This window comes from Corapipo altera, unplaced genomic scaffold (assembly GCF_003945725.1).
Source record: "Corapipo altera isolate COAL_440 unplaced genomic scaffold, ASM394572v1 112, whole genome shotgun sequence".
Lineage (NCBI taxonomy): Eukaryota > Metazoa > Chordata > Aves > Passeriformes > Pipridae > Corapipo > Corapipo altera.
In genome coordinates, this window is record NW_020884899.1 from 8,842,903 (window position 1) to 8,857,918 (window position 15,016).

General features: G+C 41.5%; 1 protein-coding gene across 2 annotated transcripts in view; it reads right to left on the reverse strand.

The window, feature by feature from the left end:
* The window catches only part of LRP8 (LDL receptor related protein 8), a 173,353-nt gene that overhangs the window by 28,331 nt on the left and 130,006 nt on the right, over positions 1–15,016 (reverse strand). For both annotated transcript variants that reach the window (XM_027649266.1, XM_027649265.1), the window contains exon 4: positions 9,819–9,947. In XM_027649266.1, the coding sequence (XP_027505067.1) occupies positions 9,819–9,947 (129 nt within the window). The remainder of the gene's footprint in view (positions 1–9,818; positions 9,948–15,016) is intronic.

Consider the following 15,016-nt stretch of genomic DNA (forward strand, 5'->3'; position numbering starts at 1 on the left):
AAGGGTAATTTTACAAATTGCACCAATTTGGCAAATCCCTCAGAAACATCTGATAATATCCACCAAACTAACAGCTGCTCTAATATTATCACACAAAATTCTGTACTTCTGAGGGATATATAAATGTTCAGCAAGCAGAGCAGGGCATTACTGAACAGGGCCTCCATCCTGGGACAGGGCACACAAACCCCACACTCCTGCCTTCACAGACCTCTGGCATCCAGCAGGACTCCCCATGGGTATGAATCTTCTGCATGACCAGGAGCTAGTTTAGCCATTTCAGAGTTTAAATCCCACTTTGCCAGGAAAAGCCTATTCCCATCCACTGGGCAGACTCCCACCCTGTGCTCATCTGCTAATACAGACACACGACCTGCCTTCTTAGACCTGCCTGTTTCCTCCATTGCTTTCTGGTTCCTTAGGTCCATGTCAGGAAAGACTTCATCAGACCCCTAAAAGCTACAGCCCAGTCATGTTGGCAAATGACAGCAAAACTTGTTTTATTCTCAGAGATTGTGGGAAAGGCAAGGAACTCAAGCCCATGTCTGTTGGCTCACAGCTACATGTCACTGGCCATTTCCTTCTTACCCACACATTCCTAAGCACAGGGATGGTACCAGTTGAACCAGTTGGAAAGCTGAGCCATTCCACCAGAATCAGTCTTTCATATTGCCATAAGACAGGAATCCTGAAGGTTTGTACCAATCTACAATACTTATATTTACTGAGCCAGGGAGCAGTGACTGACACTACAGAGCTACGAGCACTGCTACTGGTTGTGCAGCCCCTCTCACACCGTGACAGCTGTGCACAGCTCAAAAGCACCTGCACAGAAAGAAAATAATCTTAGTTTTCAGCTAGAATCACCACACAGGCCCATCTGTGAAAAACAGAGCAAAGAAAAGCCACATGGGCCACCCTCAGGAAACCTTTCTGTCCCAGTAGGCTGGACAGGTAAGACAGAGAGAAGAGCCTGGCTTACCATGCTGATCTGGGAGCTACAGCAGCCGAGCTCACAGGTCTGGACTCGGCTGAGCAGTGAGGGACAAAGCAGTGCTCACACTGCAAGCAATGAGGTCAGTGCCCCATAAAATTTCCACTTCTGCTAAGTTACTTTGCTTGATGGGAATTCTCTGTAAGAGGAGATACTTCTTTTTATTGCAGTTTGCTTCACTTTTAGACTTAATTATTCATTGCATTTAGAACATGGCACTATTAACTGTTCTGGAGCACAGACAAACAAGGGAACATTTAGAGCTGTCACATCTCACCCCCCCAGTTTTACCCAACTGTGTCTCACATTTCTCTAGGAACAGTGATCCAAAGTGAGTTTGAGTGGAGGCTCAATAACAATTAAAAAGATGCTTTAAAAATAGAACAGTTTGCAAGGCAACTGATCTGAAAGGAGAAGTACCTTAAAAAGAAGCATCGAGGACACAACGAGGCAATTGGCAGAAGTTGGTGTAGCCAGATTCAAAGTTATGAATATAAGCACACACTGTAATGACAAACACAGACCCCTGTGGTGATTGTGGGAGGGGGAGAGCCTGACAGACTTTTCAGGAAACAACCAGCCCCCGAGTACTTTCAGTTCTGTGATATTAGGGGGCACAGCTATTTTGTGATGTAATCAACATACCTGCCTATGGATTTTGGGGTTCTCAAACCATGACAACCCACAGTTTCAGAAAAGAATAGCAATCATTTTTTGAAAAAAAGTATTAGATTTTCTACTCAAATGGAAAATTTAATCACTGAGTGACACTCACTGCAATTAAAACTGTAAGGGCTGTGTGCTGACTGCGCTCACATTAATAGCAGTGAGATTTCTATGGCATTAGGATTTGCCTTTCAGTTTCTATGGCTTTGAAATAGAAGGCAGCACTTTCCTGGATTTGGGCTGAGATGAAGACTCAGTAGTACAATGTCAGCAATTATTTTAAACTTGTTGGATAGAAGTGGTGTAATTAAGTGGTTTCTTTTGGGAGCTAAACCTTTCCCGTTACATTTTATCAAATAAATAAATTTCCTTGCAAAATATAAGCAAAGTTAATCCAAAAATTTTATCTTCCTCTATAGGAAAATACTGTATTTCAGCCACTAAGATGTTGTTTTATCCATTAATATGACTCATAAGCCAACTTTTTTTTCCTTTTGCATCAAACATGACACGGTCCCCTCCTGCGTGGGACTGTACAAGTTCAAGCTCAGTGAGTTTGATTTAGTCTGCAGATCATATGCTCAGGAAGCAGAGCTGTCAAGCGCTCGTTAATTAGTGTAACACATATGTCCTGTGGCCACTGCAGGATGAGACTCCTTCCCACGGATCTGCCATCGGAACACGATCACTGGCACTGCCAATACAGGAGATTTCCCTTAATAAAGCTAAACAGATTCTTGCTTTTTGGATGAAGAGGCTCAAAATTATAGCTCCATTCTGACGAAGGAAACACTTCGGGGACATGAAATACAATCATATTTGGCAGTAAGAGATGTAATTTCTGGACTATTTCAACTCAAACTTTTCTGTTTGACAGACTGCCCAAGAGACAAACATAATTACAGGCTAATTTCTGCTCCTCTGACACCATGATGTGAGATTGGAAAGAAGAACCAGAGACAGTGTCTCCAGCTAAAGTGTAGCTAAAGAGCAGCAGGACAAAGCTTTTGTGGGTGTGCACAGGCATCATGCAGTCCAGCAGTATTAAGCTTTTGCTTTAATTATCCACAAATCTTTGTATAAAACCAGCTTTTTCATACCACTTTTCCACAACTCTGTGAAAAACTATTACAGAGTGTGAAGGACTTGTATGTGTGGGGGGGTGTGAGTGTGCTTGAACTGTGCTCTTTGCATCCACTCTTTTTTCCCCAGTGTTCCTTCAGAGACACTGCAAAAGTACCACATTCTGAAGAGTCTTGTTTTCATCCTGAAGTGTCTTGTTTTCATACTGTGTTTTCATCTATGACGCTTTCAGTAATCAATTATTCATGGAACATTCTGATACAGACAATTTATCTGTAAGGGAGGGATCAGCACAGAGGTCACACCAAGGGTGAGCGAGGTCCTCGCAGTGCTGGGTGACTCCATCTGCAGAACGTTCCAGACGTCTGCCTTTTTCAAACCTAAGCTCAGGAGACAGCAGCAGGGAAAACAAAGCCATTTTGTTTTCACCTTCTGCAGGTAGAGCCATGGCTTTAGGGTTTAATTCTTGATTCACACAATTGCTATTTTACCTTTAACCTAAGTTCATGCATTATTTTACATTTAATTACAATGAGCATCCAACATATTAAAAATGCAACTGCCTTCACTTTTCCTGTCAGCATGCAATTAAAAGTCACTACCAATCTCATTTTTCTTGCTGTTTTGTTCTGAAGGAACTCAGGACAAATATGATTATGGGCTGAGATTTTTCCTAAATAACAATGGGGATTTTTCTGCAAATTACTACTGCTTTTGAAGGAGCTCTAATACTTTAAGCAGTGATAAAGTGGCAGCTGTACATCTTTAATTTCTGAGAGCCAGGGCATAATGCACAAGCATTAATCCCTCCAGCTGTCCAGCAATTAAACATCATGTAAAGCCCAGAGGATATCATTGCTCTGCTCCCTTATTTATGAAGGACTTTCATTTGTTAAATCTAGTAATTCTTTTTTCCTTCTTGGAAATAACTGTAGATTCCCCTACCATGGCAAGTGCACTCAAGTTACAGCTACCTCCTGTAAAATGGCAGGAATTTCAGGCTAACCATTTTACTTTTCATCACATACTAAAATAGTCATGAATAGTGATAGCAGATGAATATTTCCTCTACAGGCATGAATGCAATACTATGGGTTTGAACCCCTTTAACTTGGTGGGTTCCTCAGGGAGAATACATGGCAAAATCTGATCCTTTGGGCTTGATTTCCCTCTGATCTCACTGAGGGACAATACACAACTTAATGAAGGGAATGAACAGAATTCCTAACTTTGACAAAAGCACATATTCATCACACTGCAATGGAAGATAAAATTAGTGCTACATTATCAGCAAGTTAAAAGCTCTCAGTAGGATCAGTGGAGGTGTGGAATGAACAGAATCAGCATGGTCAGATCCCTATTGGTAGCACTGGAATTGACTCAGATGCAAAACACAGCTGCCTGTTACTGCAGGAAGAAAACAATGCTGAGACCATGTGATACTCCTTATTGTTACAGGATCATGATAAAAGAAATTAAATACAGAAAGGTCAACAGAAAGGTCACTTCACGGGAGTGTAGGTGCAGAGTAGAGGAAGGTGGCTTTAAATCAGCTTTGTAATTTCCCCACTTCAGCAGTTCATCACCCAGGTGGATCTGCTGAAGGGATCAGAACAGCTTTAGCTGCTCTAAACTCTGCCTTCTGCCAATGGCTCTCAGGTGAGGGTATTGAGCAGGGCATGCAAAGAGCTAACAAAGTTTTCTGCACTTGGACTTTCCAACTGAAGGATCCCTCACTTGGAGGTCCTGCTGCTTTGTATGGAGAATAACAGATGTGCCTGGAGCTTTACCAGGAAAAAGTGGAAAGCTCATCACCTGAGGATTTTGTAAGTGACATGTATATATATATATATATATATATATATATATATGCACACACACGGATATGTGAAGGCTGTGAGCTGCCACAGCAAGGCCACACAGCTTACAGCTGAGCATGACTGTGCTTACTGTTGTTTCCCTTATTAATTTATAAAAACTTTATCCAGTTTGTCCCCTTTTATTCTGGCATCATATCAAAAGGCTAAAAATCTAGAACTAATTCTGAGACGTGGTCAGCAATGAGAAGCCAGAAGACCAGTGCCCAAAAGAAGATGCCCTCAGTAATGAGCCTGTCACTGTCACAAGACTTCTGCAGGAATTCCTGGCTCTCATCCTTGGCCAGCTATCCAAGCCACCTGCACAAGTTCCCCTGGATCACTGCCTCTGTACTGTTGCTAAACAGAATAAACCATGGTGCGGGTTAACTTATTATGCCATCAATATATCAATGGATACATCATTTCCCTCTATCTGACTATTGAGGAAGGGGAAAATGGTGTACTTCCACCTCCTCATCTGCAAGACACAATTTCCATATTGGGTGCAAGAAGTGGCCCAGGTGAGAACCAGTAACACAATCAGAAGAGATGGGACCAGAGCCTTGTGTTCTCTATTGAGCACCCCAGAGTCCTGTTCCCAGGGGGAACAAGCAGTATGTGCATCAAAGAGGTTCAGTGCCCATTGCAGCTGTTACAGGATGGCAGCTCTTCTGTTCTCAAGTCACACCCAAATGCTCTCTGTGCTCCTGAGCAGCTGGCAAAACACTGGTTACTATCTCTCTTAGCAAAGTCCAGACTGTGTGATGCTTTGTGTTGTGATGCTTTAATTACAGTCTCTCATATTTAATTTCTCTTTTAGGCTCTTAAGTTTGTCCAATCCTGACAAAGGTGAGGTACACTGGGAGCAGAAAACCTTAACCACAGAAATAAGAAAGAGGATGCCAGCACTTCCAAGCCAGCAAATTCAAGACTGCTCTTACATTATTAACTGTTGATGTCTACGCCAGAGGACTAAACCTCACCTGTGACTACAACACACTTAGTATTGTAAAGACACAAATTACTTCTGCTCCAAAAACTGAAAACTAAGCTTTTTTCTTCTTTTTATATACTCTTACTTTAAAAAGGGCAGATATTTCCATTTTCAGAAGTTGTTTGTGCACTGGAAGTTAGCAGTGCTCTTAAAGCCTACCTGCTGGCAGGAAATTATTAAGGCAAACAGGTACTTACCTACCTACGTGCAAGGACTAATACCTGCAATTAATCCCTAGTGCAATCACAGTCAAATCTGGATCCTTAATCACTGCTGCTTCATCCACTGCAGGTTCAAGAACTTGCAGTTGCCATTGCTTCCTTGGAAAGTTCTCCCACAGGGTGAAAATCACACCATTTTTTCTCCTTGTTCACCACCTATAAAGTGCTTTACTGTCCATTGGCAGTGGCTTCCCAGCACTAGGATGGGGCCAGTGCCCAGACTACTGATGAAAATAGTTCCTTTCCTAGTCCTGACAGCAGACCAGGCCTAAAAGGCCATCAAAGGCTGTTTTACACACCTCTGTGAAAGTTTTCATTTTAATAGATTTCATCTATTGAATTGTTGTTCATGGCAAACAGGACTCCTATTTCAGATAAATTCAGTCTGCTTGGCTTACTCCTAAGCCAGCTTTTTATAGGGATGGATTGTACAGGGGGACATGAGCAACTCAAAAGAAACATTTGACTCATTTGTTGTTTGAGATGATGCATTTTTTTCCAGCATACCTGAGCTCAAGTAAGGCCAAAGCTTCCTAACTGCATCTGAACCCTTTGCCTAAAGGGAGTTACAGGATAGCATAAAGACTGCCAAATCTCTCCTCCGGTGAAGAAAGATATTCTGAGCACTGCTGTGACAAACCCCTTTCAGATCACAGGGTGCTAATGGAAACAGCAAGTTTTCAACAATGACTAATAGCAAATGAGAGGGATGCAGAGCACCACATTGTTTCCATTTATGCAAGACAATGCACCAAAAACGTGGCTGATACAAAGCACAAAGGAGAACCCAACCCAAACAGAGCATTCTCTTATTCAAATTCTACACTTCTATCCCCGAATTTCTGAACAGCTGCCTTCTCCCTCCAGCTGGCTGTGCCAGTGTTTACACTGGATAAATTTCACACTGATTCAAAAAGCAATTACATCATTCTGAGAAGAAAAATCCACCAAAAATTATCAAATCCAGAACAGTATCTGAAAAGCAAACTGCTGGAGGAGGAAGAACCATGATGCACTTGCACTATTCTGTATTTTGGATGATTCTACTACAATAATAATTTTCCTCTCCTGAAGTAGATCCTCCCTTAACATGGACTGTGAACATTCTGACACAGGGACAGGCACCTGCACATTCTCAGCACAACCAAGCCTTGCTCCTGTATCTGGATATAATATTTTTAGTGGTACAAATTACCAGTGCAGAAATGCAGGCTCGAGTATATTCATAAACTCTGTACTGAGTCCTTCTGAAGAGTTATAATTCTAAGAGTCAGTCATTCCTATCAAGAAAAAGGAGTATCCATAGATAAAGTATGTTTCAAATGTCACACAAGGTTAAAGTAATAGCTTTATTACCATGGATTTAGAAAGAGCTTAGGGGTTTTCTTCTGGGTGCCCTCACTCACAATATCTTCAAGTCATCACCCACTTGATTATTGCACATGCAGGCTCTCACCACTGAAATTATTCTGAGCACAAATAAATTCCCTCCAAACATTTATCCAGCAAGATGTGTTATTTATAGACAAGTTGGTCAGCTCTGTGTCAGCTATGACAGGGTGCTCTGCTCCAAGGGGCTGTGGGTGACAGGGCTGAGGCTTCTTTTAAAATGAGAACAAAAACATGAATGCAGAGATTAAAACAACAAAACAAAGCAAAAGAAGAGGTCTGAACTGGTCAGGATACTGTGTGCTGCTGAGATAAGAGAAAACAGAGAAAGGAGGATTCTAAACAGAGAAGAAATGGGAATGTTAACAGAGTATCAGTGGGTAGGCTTAGTGAGGTTTATCAGCTTTGGATAAAAGAGAGGATAGCTATCAATCCTCCACAAGCTCTGAGAGTTTAAACTGCTAACACATTTGTTCTCATCCATGAGGAAAAGACCTTAATTTGACAAGCAACCTCCCTGAAATGCTCCCACTACAGCCATTCACAGCAGCACCTCCTGCTTCCTTCTCACAGTGAGTTTAATGTCCCTGAGGGTGCTGAGCCAAGATCTTAGGGCTGAAAGCTTTGATGTTTGCACCCACCCAGGATGCTCCAAATTTGCCTGTCAGTGCTTTTCTGCCTGGTCCTCTTGCCAGAGAACAGCCCATCCCACACTGAGACTCAGCAGATTCCCCGTGTGCTCCCACCAAGGTGGTGCCCTATGAGGGGACAACAGTCATTAGGAACTAATGAAAGCTACTAATTCATTTCTCTCGAGTTGCCCAACAACCACCAGAAGATGCTAATTTGTCCTTGGATTAAATTTCCACTTTAAGAACCTGCACAGGCACTAAAACTGTGGAAGATAAGACCAGAGATGCTGAAACATCCAGAACAGAAACACTCATGGATTTCCAAATCCATTAACAGCATCATTACGCTGAAATTATGTGGTGTTCAGAACATATTTACATTCATTTTGGGAGTTACCTAAAGCCTTGAAAAAAAGTTCAAAGCAATTTCTAGTAGATTTTTGTTATAAATGAAAGACTCCATAAGAAAACTCCTACTGGTGTGAGCAGCAGCAGCATTGAATTAGGGGAGGCAGCCACCAGTCTGAAAATTGTTCTAATTTCACTAACTCATATTGGGAAAAAATAATTTTTTCAATAACAGTTACAATTATTTTCTGAACTTGCCTCTAATTCAAGCCTCCCATTCAAAGAAAAAAAATCATATGCTATAGAGAGAACACTTAAAGAGTTTCACACAGAAAACAAGTGAAAAGGAAAAAGTAAAACAAGGACAAAGAAAAATATTTTTACAATGAGTGCTAAACTGGGGAACAGAAAGTAAAAGAGTAAAAAATTAAAAGCTTTGGTAAGACTTTTTTTATAAAGCTGACTGCAAAGAAATAAATTTATCCAGAGCATTTTACTCAGAACACAAAATGTTCATGTAAAACATATTTTGTTATACAACTTCAACAAAAAGATATAATGTGGATTATGAACTGGTTAGGTATTAAAGCCCAAAATTCAGTTTTCAAATGAAGAAACATGAATGTGTTTGCATGTAACCATTCAACCCTTTCTCCAGTAATCCGGAGAACACCAGAAATAGTGATGGATGGATAAATACACAGAAAATTAGAGAGCTTCTTAACAGTCTGGGATCGTTTGCATACAAGGAATTTAGTAAGAACAGAATTAGGAAAAGTATTAGAGAGGTAATTTTACTTCTGCACAGACTGGTAAGACTGATATTCCCTAAATTCTGGAGGTCTGTATAAAAAGAAAGTTTGAAAATCAACTGGAATATCAAAGGAAGCCACAAAAATGAGTCAAGCATTCATTCAAAAGAAAATATTTGACAACAAGAAGCTAAATATGTTTAGTCTATCAAAAAGACAGTTTGAGAAATGGCTTGATTACAGGGTAGGAGTTTTCACAGAGTGCAAACACTGTTAAAGAGCTCTTTCATGCAGCAGAGAAAGGCCTAATAAAAGGCAATGGCCATTTAAGGACTGAATTTCAAACAGTTACGGTGCATAGTATGTCATTCTCTCTGTCCAGCGGAACCAACAAGCCATCAATAAAGGAATGTCCAGGCCTGTCTATTCTATTCCAGCAGAGGCCTCAGCCTGTAGGGCCACACTCTGCATGCAGGGAGAAGGACACGGTGTTAAGCTGCTGGGCTACCCCAGAGGAAGGTTTGAACACTGTATTTAAGTCCTTTCCAAATCTTCTGGGTATTAACCCTGATAATCATGTTCCAAACTGACTAAACATATTCTGCTACTGTAGTGAAAGAATACTTAATTCTCAATACTCAATACACTGAATACTTTATTCTCCACAGAGTTCACTCATTCTCCAGCCAACTCCAACTGGAGAATCCTTCTTTCCGCTCTTTTTCTAAAATTCACTACTTAGCACTGCAAGTGTAGAGAGAAAAAAAACTGTTGGTAGGAAAAGTCATCCCTTTACATTCAATTTGTAACAGTCACTGTAGAACTTTTATGGTCCTAAATGAAGAAGCTGCATATGTATTAAAGTATTCCTCAAACTCACCAGGAGTGCAGCCAGCCTCATCAATACCACTTTCACAATCCTTCTGCCCATCACATCTCCAGGACGATGGGATACACTTGTTGCTTAAGTCTCCACAGCTAATTTTTTCAGATGGGCATACTTGCTTGGCTGGAAGGATTTAAAAAAAAAAAAAAGAAAAAAACACAAGTTAAACACAATTCTAAACATTGTTAACATTGTATGAACACACTAGCACCCTGCACACAGCAGCAGCAGTATTGGATAAATGATTCTGAAAATATCACCTCAAATTAAGCCAGGAAAAAGGAATTGCCTAATTTTAGTATAAGGGTGTACTTATACATTTGGTAGTGCAAATTTAATGATCTGGGCAGATTATGGTCAGTAAAAAAAAAAGGAAAAAGTGGAAAGCACAAGTATGAACCCACATGTTAAACAAACTTAGCTGAAAGTGTATAAGACTCTGATCTAAGCCATGGAGAGACATGGGAAGACCTGCAGAAGTAAAAACCCCGCACATGTAAGAACACAACTATGAAAAAAAAATCTACCAGATTTATCTGGAACCAAGTAAGCTGTGAAGCTCATTCTCTTATAACTAGTTTGCATTGCTAAAATTCCTTTTTTTCCCCTTCATACTAGTGTAAAGAGCAACAGATCTACATTTATTGTGACAAGGCTGCTGAAATGAAAAATATTTCACAGTTTAAACAATTGTTTAGCATTCTGGAATCATCATCCAGATTGGTAGGATTTGCTTATTAAACAACAATTTTTCTCATAAAAAATTACATGTTTTCAAATAGTTCTTCCATTGGTATTAATTATGATAATGCTGCAGGCCTACTGAAAGGGGATGAACCTAAATTCTAAATTAAAATTTTCACATTACCCTGCTAAAGGTATTTATGCAAAGACAATCAGCTTCCCAAGTGCTGAGTGAGAGAGGAGGAAAATTATACCTCTCCCTTTCCACCTGCACAAGAAGGCTGTGAAAGGGCATCTTACAGCCCCAAAGCATCAATCAGCCACTTGGAGAGCAGTGCCATTTAATCCCAGGATTTCTCTGTCTTAGCACCTTCAAGTGCTATAAGAAGCTGTTTTGAGAAGCTGTGGGCAACCAATACTTCAAGACAAATTAGGTCCTGCCACAGACAGACAGTTAATAACAGATGTAATGAAGTTTTACAACCCTGAGGCATGACAGCATTTCTGTTGAAATTTGCTTGGTGCATACCTAAATAACATTTATGAATGTTGCATGATTACAGGGGGGAGGAAAAAAAGGGATCCTTGCTCAGGCTTTCTGATTATTTTTCCAGCAGGTGAGGAAAAAAAAAACATCTCACCAGGATCAGTGTATCTGCCAGCTCAGATCACTGCCCTGCTACAGGCCAGGGCCCACATCCCACATTTTCCCCTCAGCCCCAGTCCCTTTAAGCTGCAGGTTTATAGTGCACAGCTGCAGGGACACTTGGTGACACTGAGCTCTGTGTCCTTCCACAGAAGTCAGAGAGCACCTCTGAAAACCAGGTCACCTGCCAGCTGTGCCAAATGGTGTAAAACGAGGTGTTTGCCCTCACCCTCGAGGAGGCCGATGAGGCCTCACAGTAGCAGAGCTCTCCCCAGAGCTGTGTGCCAGGGTGAGCCATCCTTGAATAGGACCAAGGAATTCATGGATAAGAAAGAAAATATTCTGTGGCAGCTGATTGGCAACCAGCAGCCCCCTTAGACGTGAAAAAAATGGAGCTAAAATGGTCCACTTGGCCTAGACATCCCACAGCCCCTCAGCATGATGGGATCATCCCAAAAATACTGCTTCTGCCAGCCTTACCCGGCCCTCACACGCACGGCTGTGAGCCTGCAGAATGTTGTGCTGAAAAACATAAATATGCAGCCAAATCACTATAATTTTATTTTTTCTAAGCCTCCATAGAGAGACACACAACAGACTGCACTCCAGGAGAATGAGGCCAGGGAGGGGAGGGCTGGAGGACTCACCTTGCTGCCATCAGCCCCTTTAAGGAGAAAGGGGGCAACTCTGAGGAGAAAGAGGGCAATTTCTGGAAAAGGGACCAGGATATATATGTGGTGCCACGTGTATGAGGCAGCACAGGAGGCCTGGGGGGATGAAAGGCACACTGCCTTGCTGTGGAGAGGGGAACCCAACCCCATCAGCAGGGGCTGCCTCGTTTTTCTGAGGCAGCATCAGTGAAAAAAAGGGCTTTTTGCCATAAATATCGTACAGAGGGAAACCGTGTCTAAAGTCTCCAAAAAGTTTGTCCCCTGACTGCATTCAGGAACAAGGTCTGTATTGGACTGGCATACTGGGAAAGCTGGGAGACCAAAAAAGTCACGGAGACATTTGTTAAATAGGTTATTGGTTCATATCTCAAAAAAATTGTTCTAGTTCTTCTTGCTCAGGCTGTGGTGATGGAAAGTTTGTTTCGATGCCACGTAGCATCAGTTTTTCCATCCTCATAATAAATCTCCATTCAGAACTAAGTGGGTCAAGACAGATAAGAACATATTCTACACATCTGATTTTGAAGAAGGTGAAATATAATTATAAAATGGTATTATCACACAGTGGGATCATTAACCAGGAAAAAGGTTATTTATTGGTCACATAAATATGGGCATTACTTTTGCTTGGCTGCTTTGGGCAGATGCTTAATAACTTTGGGAAGCTGAAAGGTTTGGAAAGGTATAGGCAGGAGACTCCTTTTTTACGGAACGCAATCTCTGTGTTAATCATCTCCCTGACAGAGTAATTACAGACATTTAAGATCTGTAAATCAAAGCCTGAACTTTCAGGGATGCAGCAACAGAAGCTGCTGTTGGTCACAGTTCAGCAAATCTTTGCATTCCAGTGGTTTCTGTACCCAAGCAATTGTTGCATGGAAGCCAAGGACTTGAACGCACTTGCAGATAAAGCATCTTGCATAAAACTCAAAACATAATTTTGGTAAAAATACATCTATTTTTCAGTAAGTTGGGGTTTTTTCCTCCCCTCTCACCAGAGATGCTGCAGCAATGCAAGTGGAGTCAATGTTGCTGTCCACACTACAAAACAGGCTTTTAGCAAGTGCAATCCAGACTCAACATTACTGTTTCTGTGCTCTGCTTACACAAACCCAGGCCTTTTGTGCTGACGTGACCAAAATGTTTACTTCCTACTTCCCTCTTCATCCTCCCAGGAAGGAAAGGGTTAGTGCTACGTGTGATGGTGAGTGCCCTTCCCCTGGATATGTTCTGGACCAATGTTATGGCAAGATCTGCCTTTTCAGAAAAGCACCATTAAACAACTTGGTTGAAATGTCAGACACATCAAGACCAATTTATCACAATGAACTGCAAATGCCAAGGATGGACAACAATGGTTTATTTATAAGGAGACAAGAGCAAAGAAGACGAGAAGGTTCCATTTACTCACTACCACCAATAGCACATTCTTCTTTTTCTTTATAGGAGGCTACAAAGTCTTTCAGAGAACCATAGAGCCTAACTGGCGCCCCACTGTTTGCTTCCTCTTGTGCCACTGCTGTGCTTTTCAGGCTCCGGACATCATGTATATTCAAGAAAGCCCAAGAAAACAAAATTGATTTACTTTCAGAAGACCATTTGTCAGGTTCTCACCAAACAGGTACTCTAAGAGCATACACAAAATGCAATTAAGCAGCTTCTACTGGTGGGAAACCCACAAGACTTTTCATCAGCAGACTGAAAAGAATGCCCTTTGTGGAAATACATCATCTTACAGGTCTGAACAGCTTCTCTATCTCTGGTGAAATAACTCCCCATCCTCTCCAGACTGCCTCTTGTGTTTTTCCCAGGTTCTTCAGAAGAAAAATTCCAACCCAAAACTTTTTTCTACAACATAGAAAATGCCATAATAAAATGGCTTCATTAATTCCTGCCATGCCAATAAACTGTTCCTGCAAAATTTCCACCTTTACTATGGAACTTAAAATTCCTACCTCCCTCTTTCCTGCAGCAGTCGGCCTTCTTTTAAAGGAATGTTTTTTAACAAGGATCTTCCCTCCTCAAATATTACCCTGTCATAGCTGGCAGTCCTATCTCAGACATTTACTAAGAACAAAATAAGTGTTCATACCTGTCCAAATACAGGACTAGACCTGTATTTTTTCCAGACAAAACAAGCAAAACTGTTAAAAGGGAGGGAGCTGACAGGCAGAGATTGCTTAGGGGAATTCAGAACACAGAGTTCCTAATTACTGAAGATTTTTGATTCAGAAAAACATCTCAGTCACAAGTCTGAATATATAGTTCTCCATATATGTATGTGTGTATGAATGTACATCCCAGTCTACACTCACTGCTGATTTACATCTCAAACTTTCCCACTGAAGTATTTAAGGTGCATAAGAAACACTTTAAAATCCGTCCTGTGATGTGAATTGCTATCACAGCAGAAGGTGTGTCTGCACTGGTATTTTCCTTCCCCTGCCTCCTCTCCCACCTCAGGGTGGGTGCTGGGAACACTGGCTGTTACGCTGTTCACCCACCACTTCACTCTGCAGCTCAGGACAGGTTGCTGTTGCTTTAGTTTACTGCCCTTAGCCCTTCAAGATATATCAGATCTAGCAATACACACAGGCAAAACACGTTATGGGGAATGCCAACCAAAGAATTGTTCCCACGAAGGTTTGGAGCTGCAGGGAGCTCTCCCTTCTGTCATGTGAACCAACACACTAAAGCATCAGCCTGCTGGGATGGCAAGACTTCGGTGAACTTGCAGCTTCAACTAAAGCCAGTGCAACTGCATCTGTTTGGTTTGCTCATCACATCTGTGTGACACACACACCTGACATCATATAGAAAGTAAAGGCACCTTCACATTTCCAGCTGAAGTCAGCCCAGGCCAAAACAAATGTCATGATTGGAGGTTTAAGTGAATTAAGATTACAGGACTTGGACTTGGAATGAGACCAAACCCCCACAAACAGTGCCTTTGTTGACAAAGGCAGTGACCTTCTGCTGAGCACAGGATGGTCTGTGCTGGTCAGAACTGGGGCATGCTGGCAACCCTGATTCCCAGGACATGAGAGCTTGGATTGTTGCTACCTGACTCTACATTTTTGAGTGTGTAAGTACACACTTGCCATAACCCCTTGTGGGAGCATGCAAAGGATCATGAAAATCTAGTCTTACTGCACAAAAAGATAATTAACCTATAGGTACCACCTTTAAAC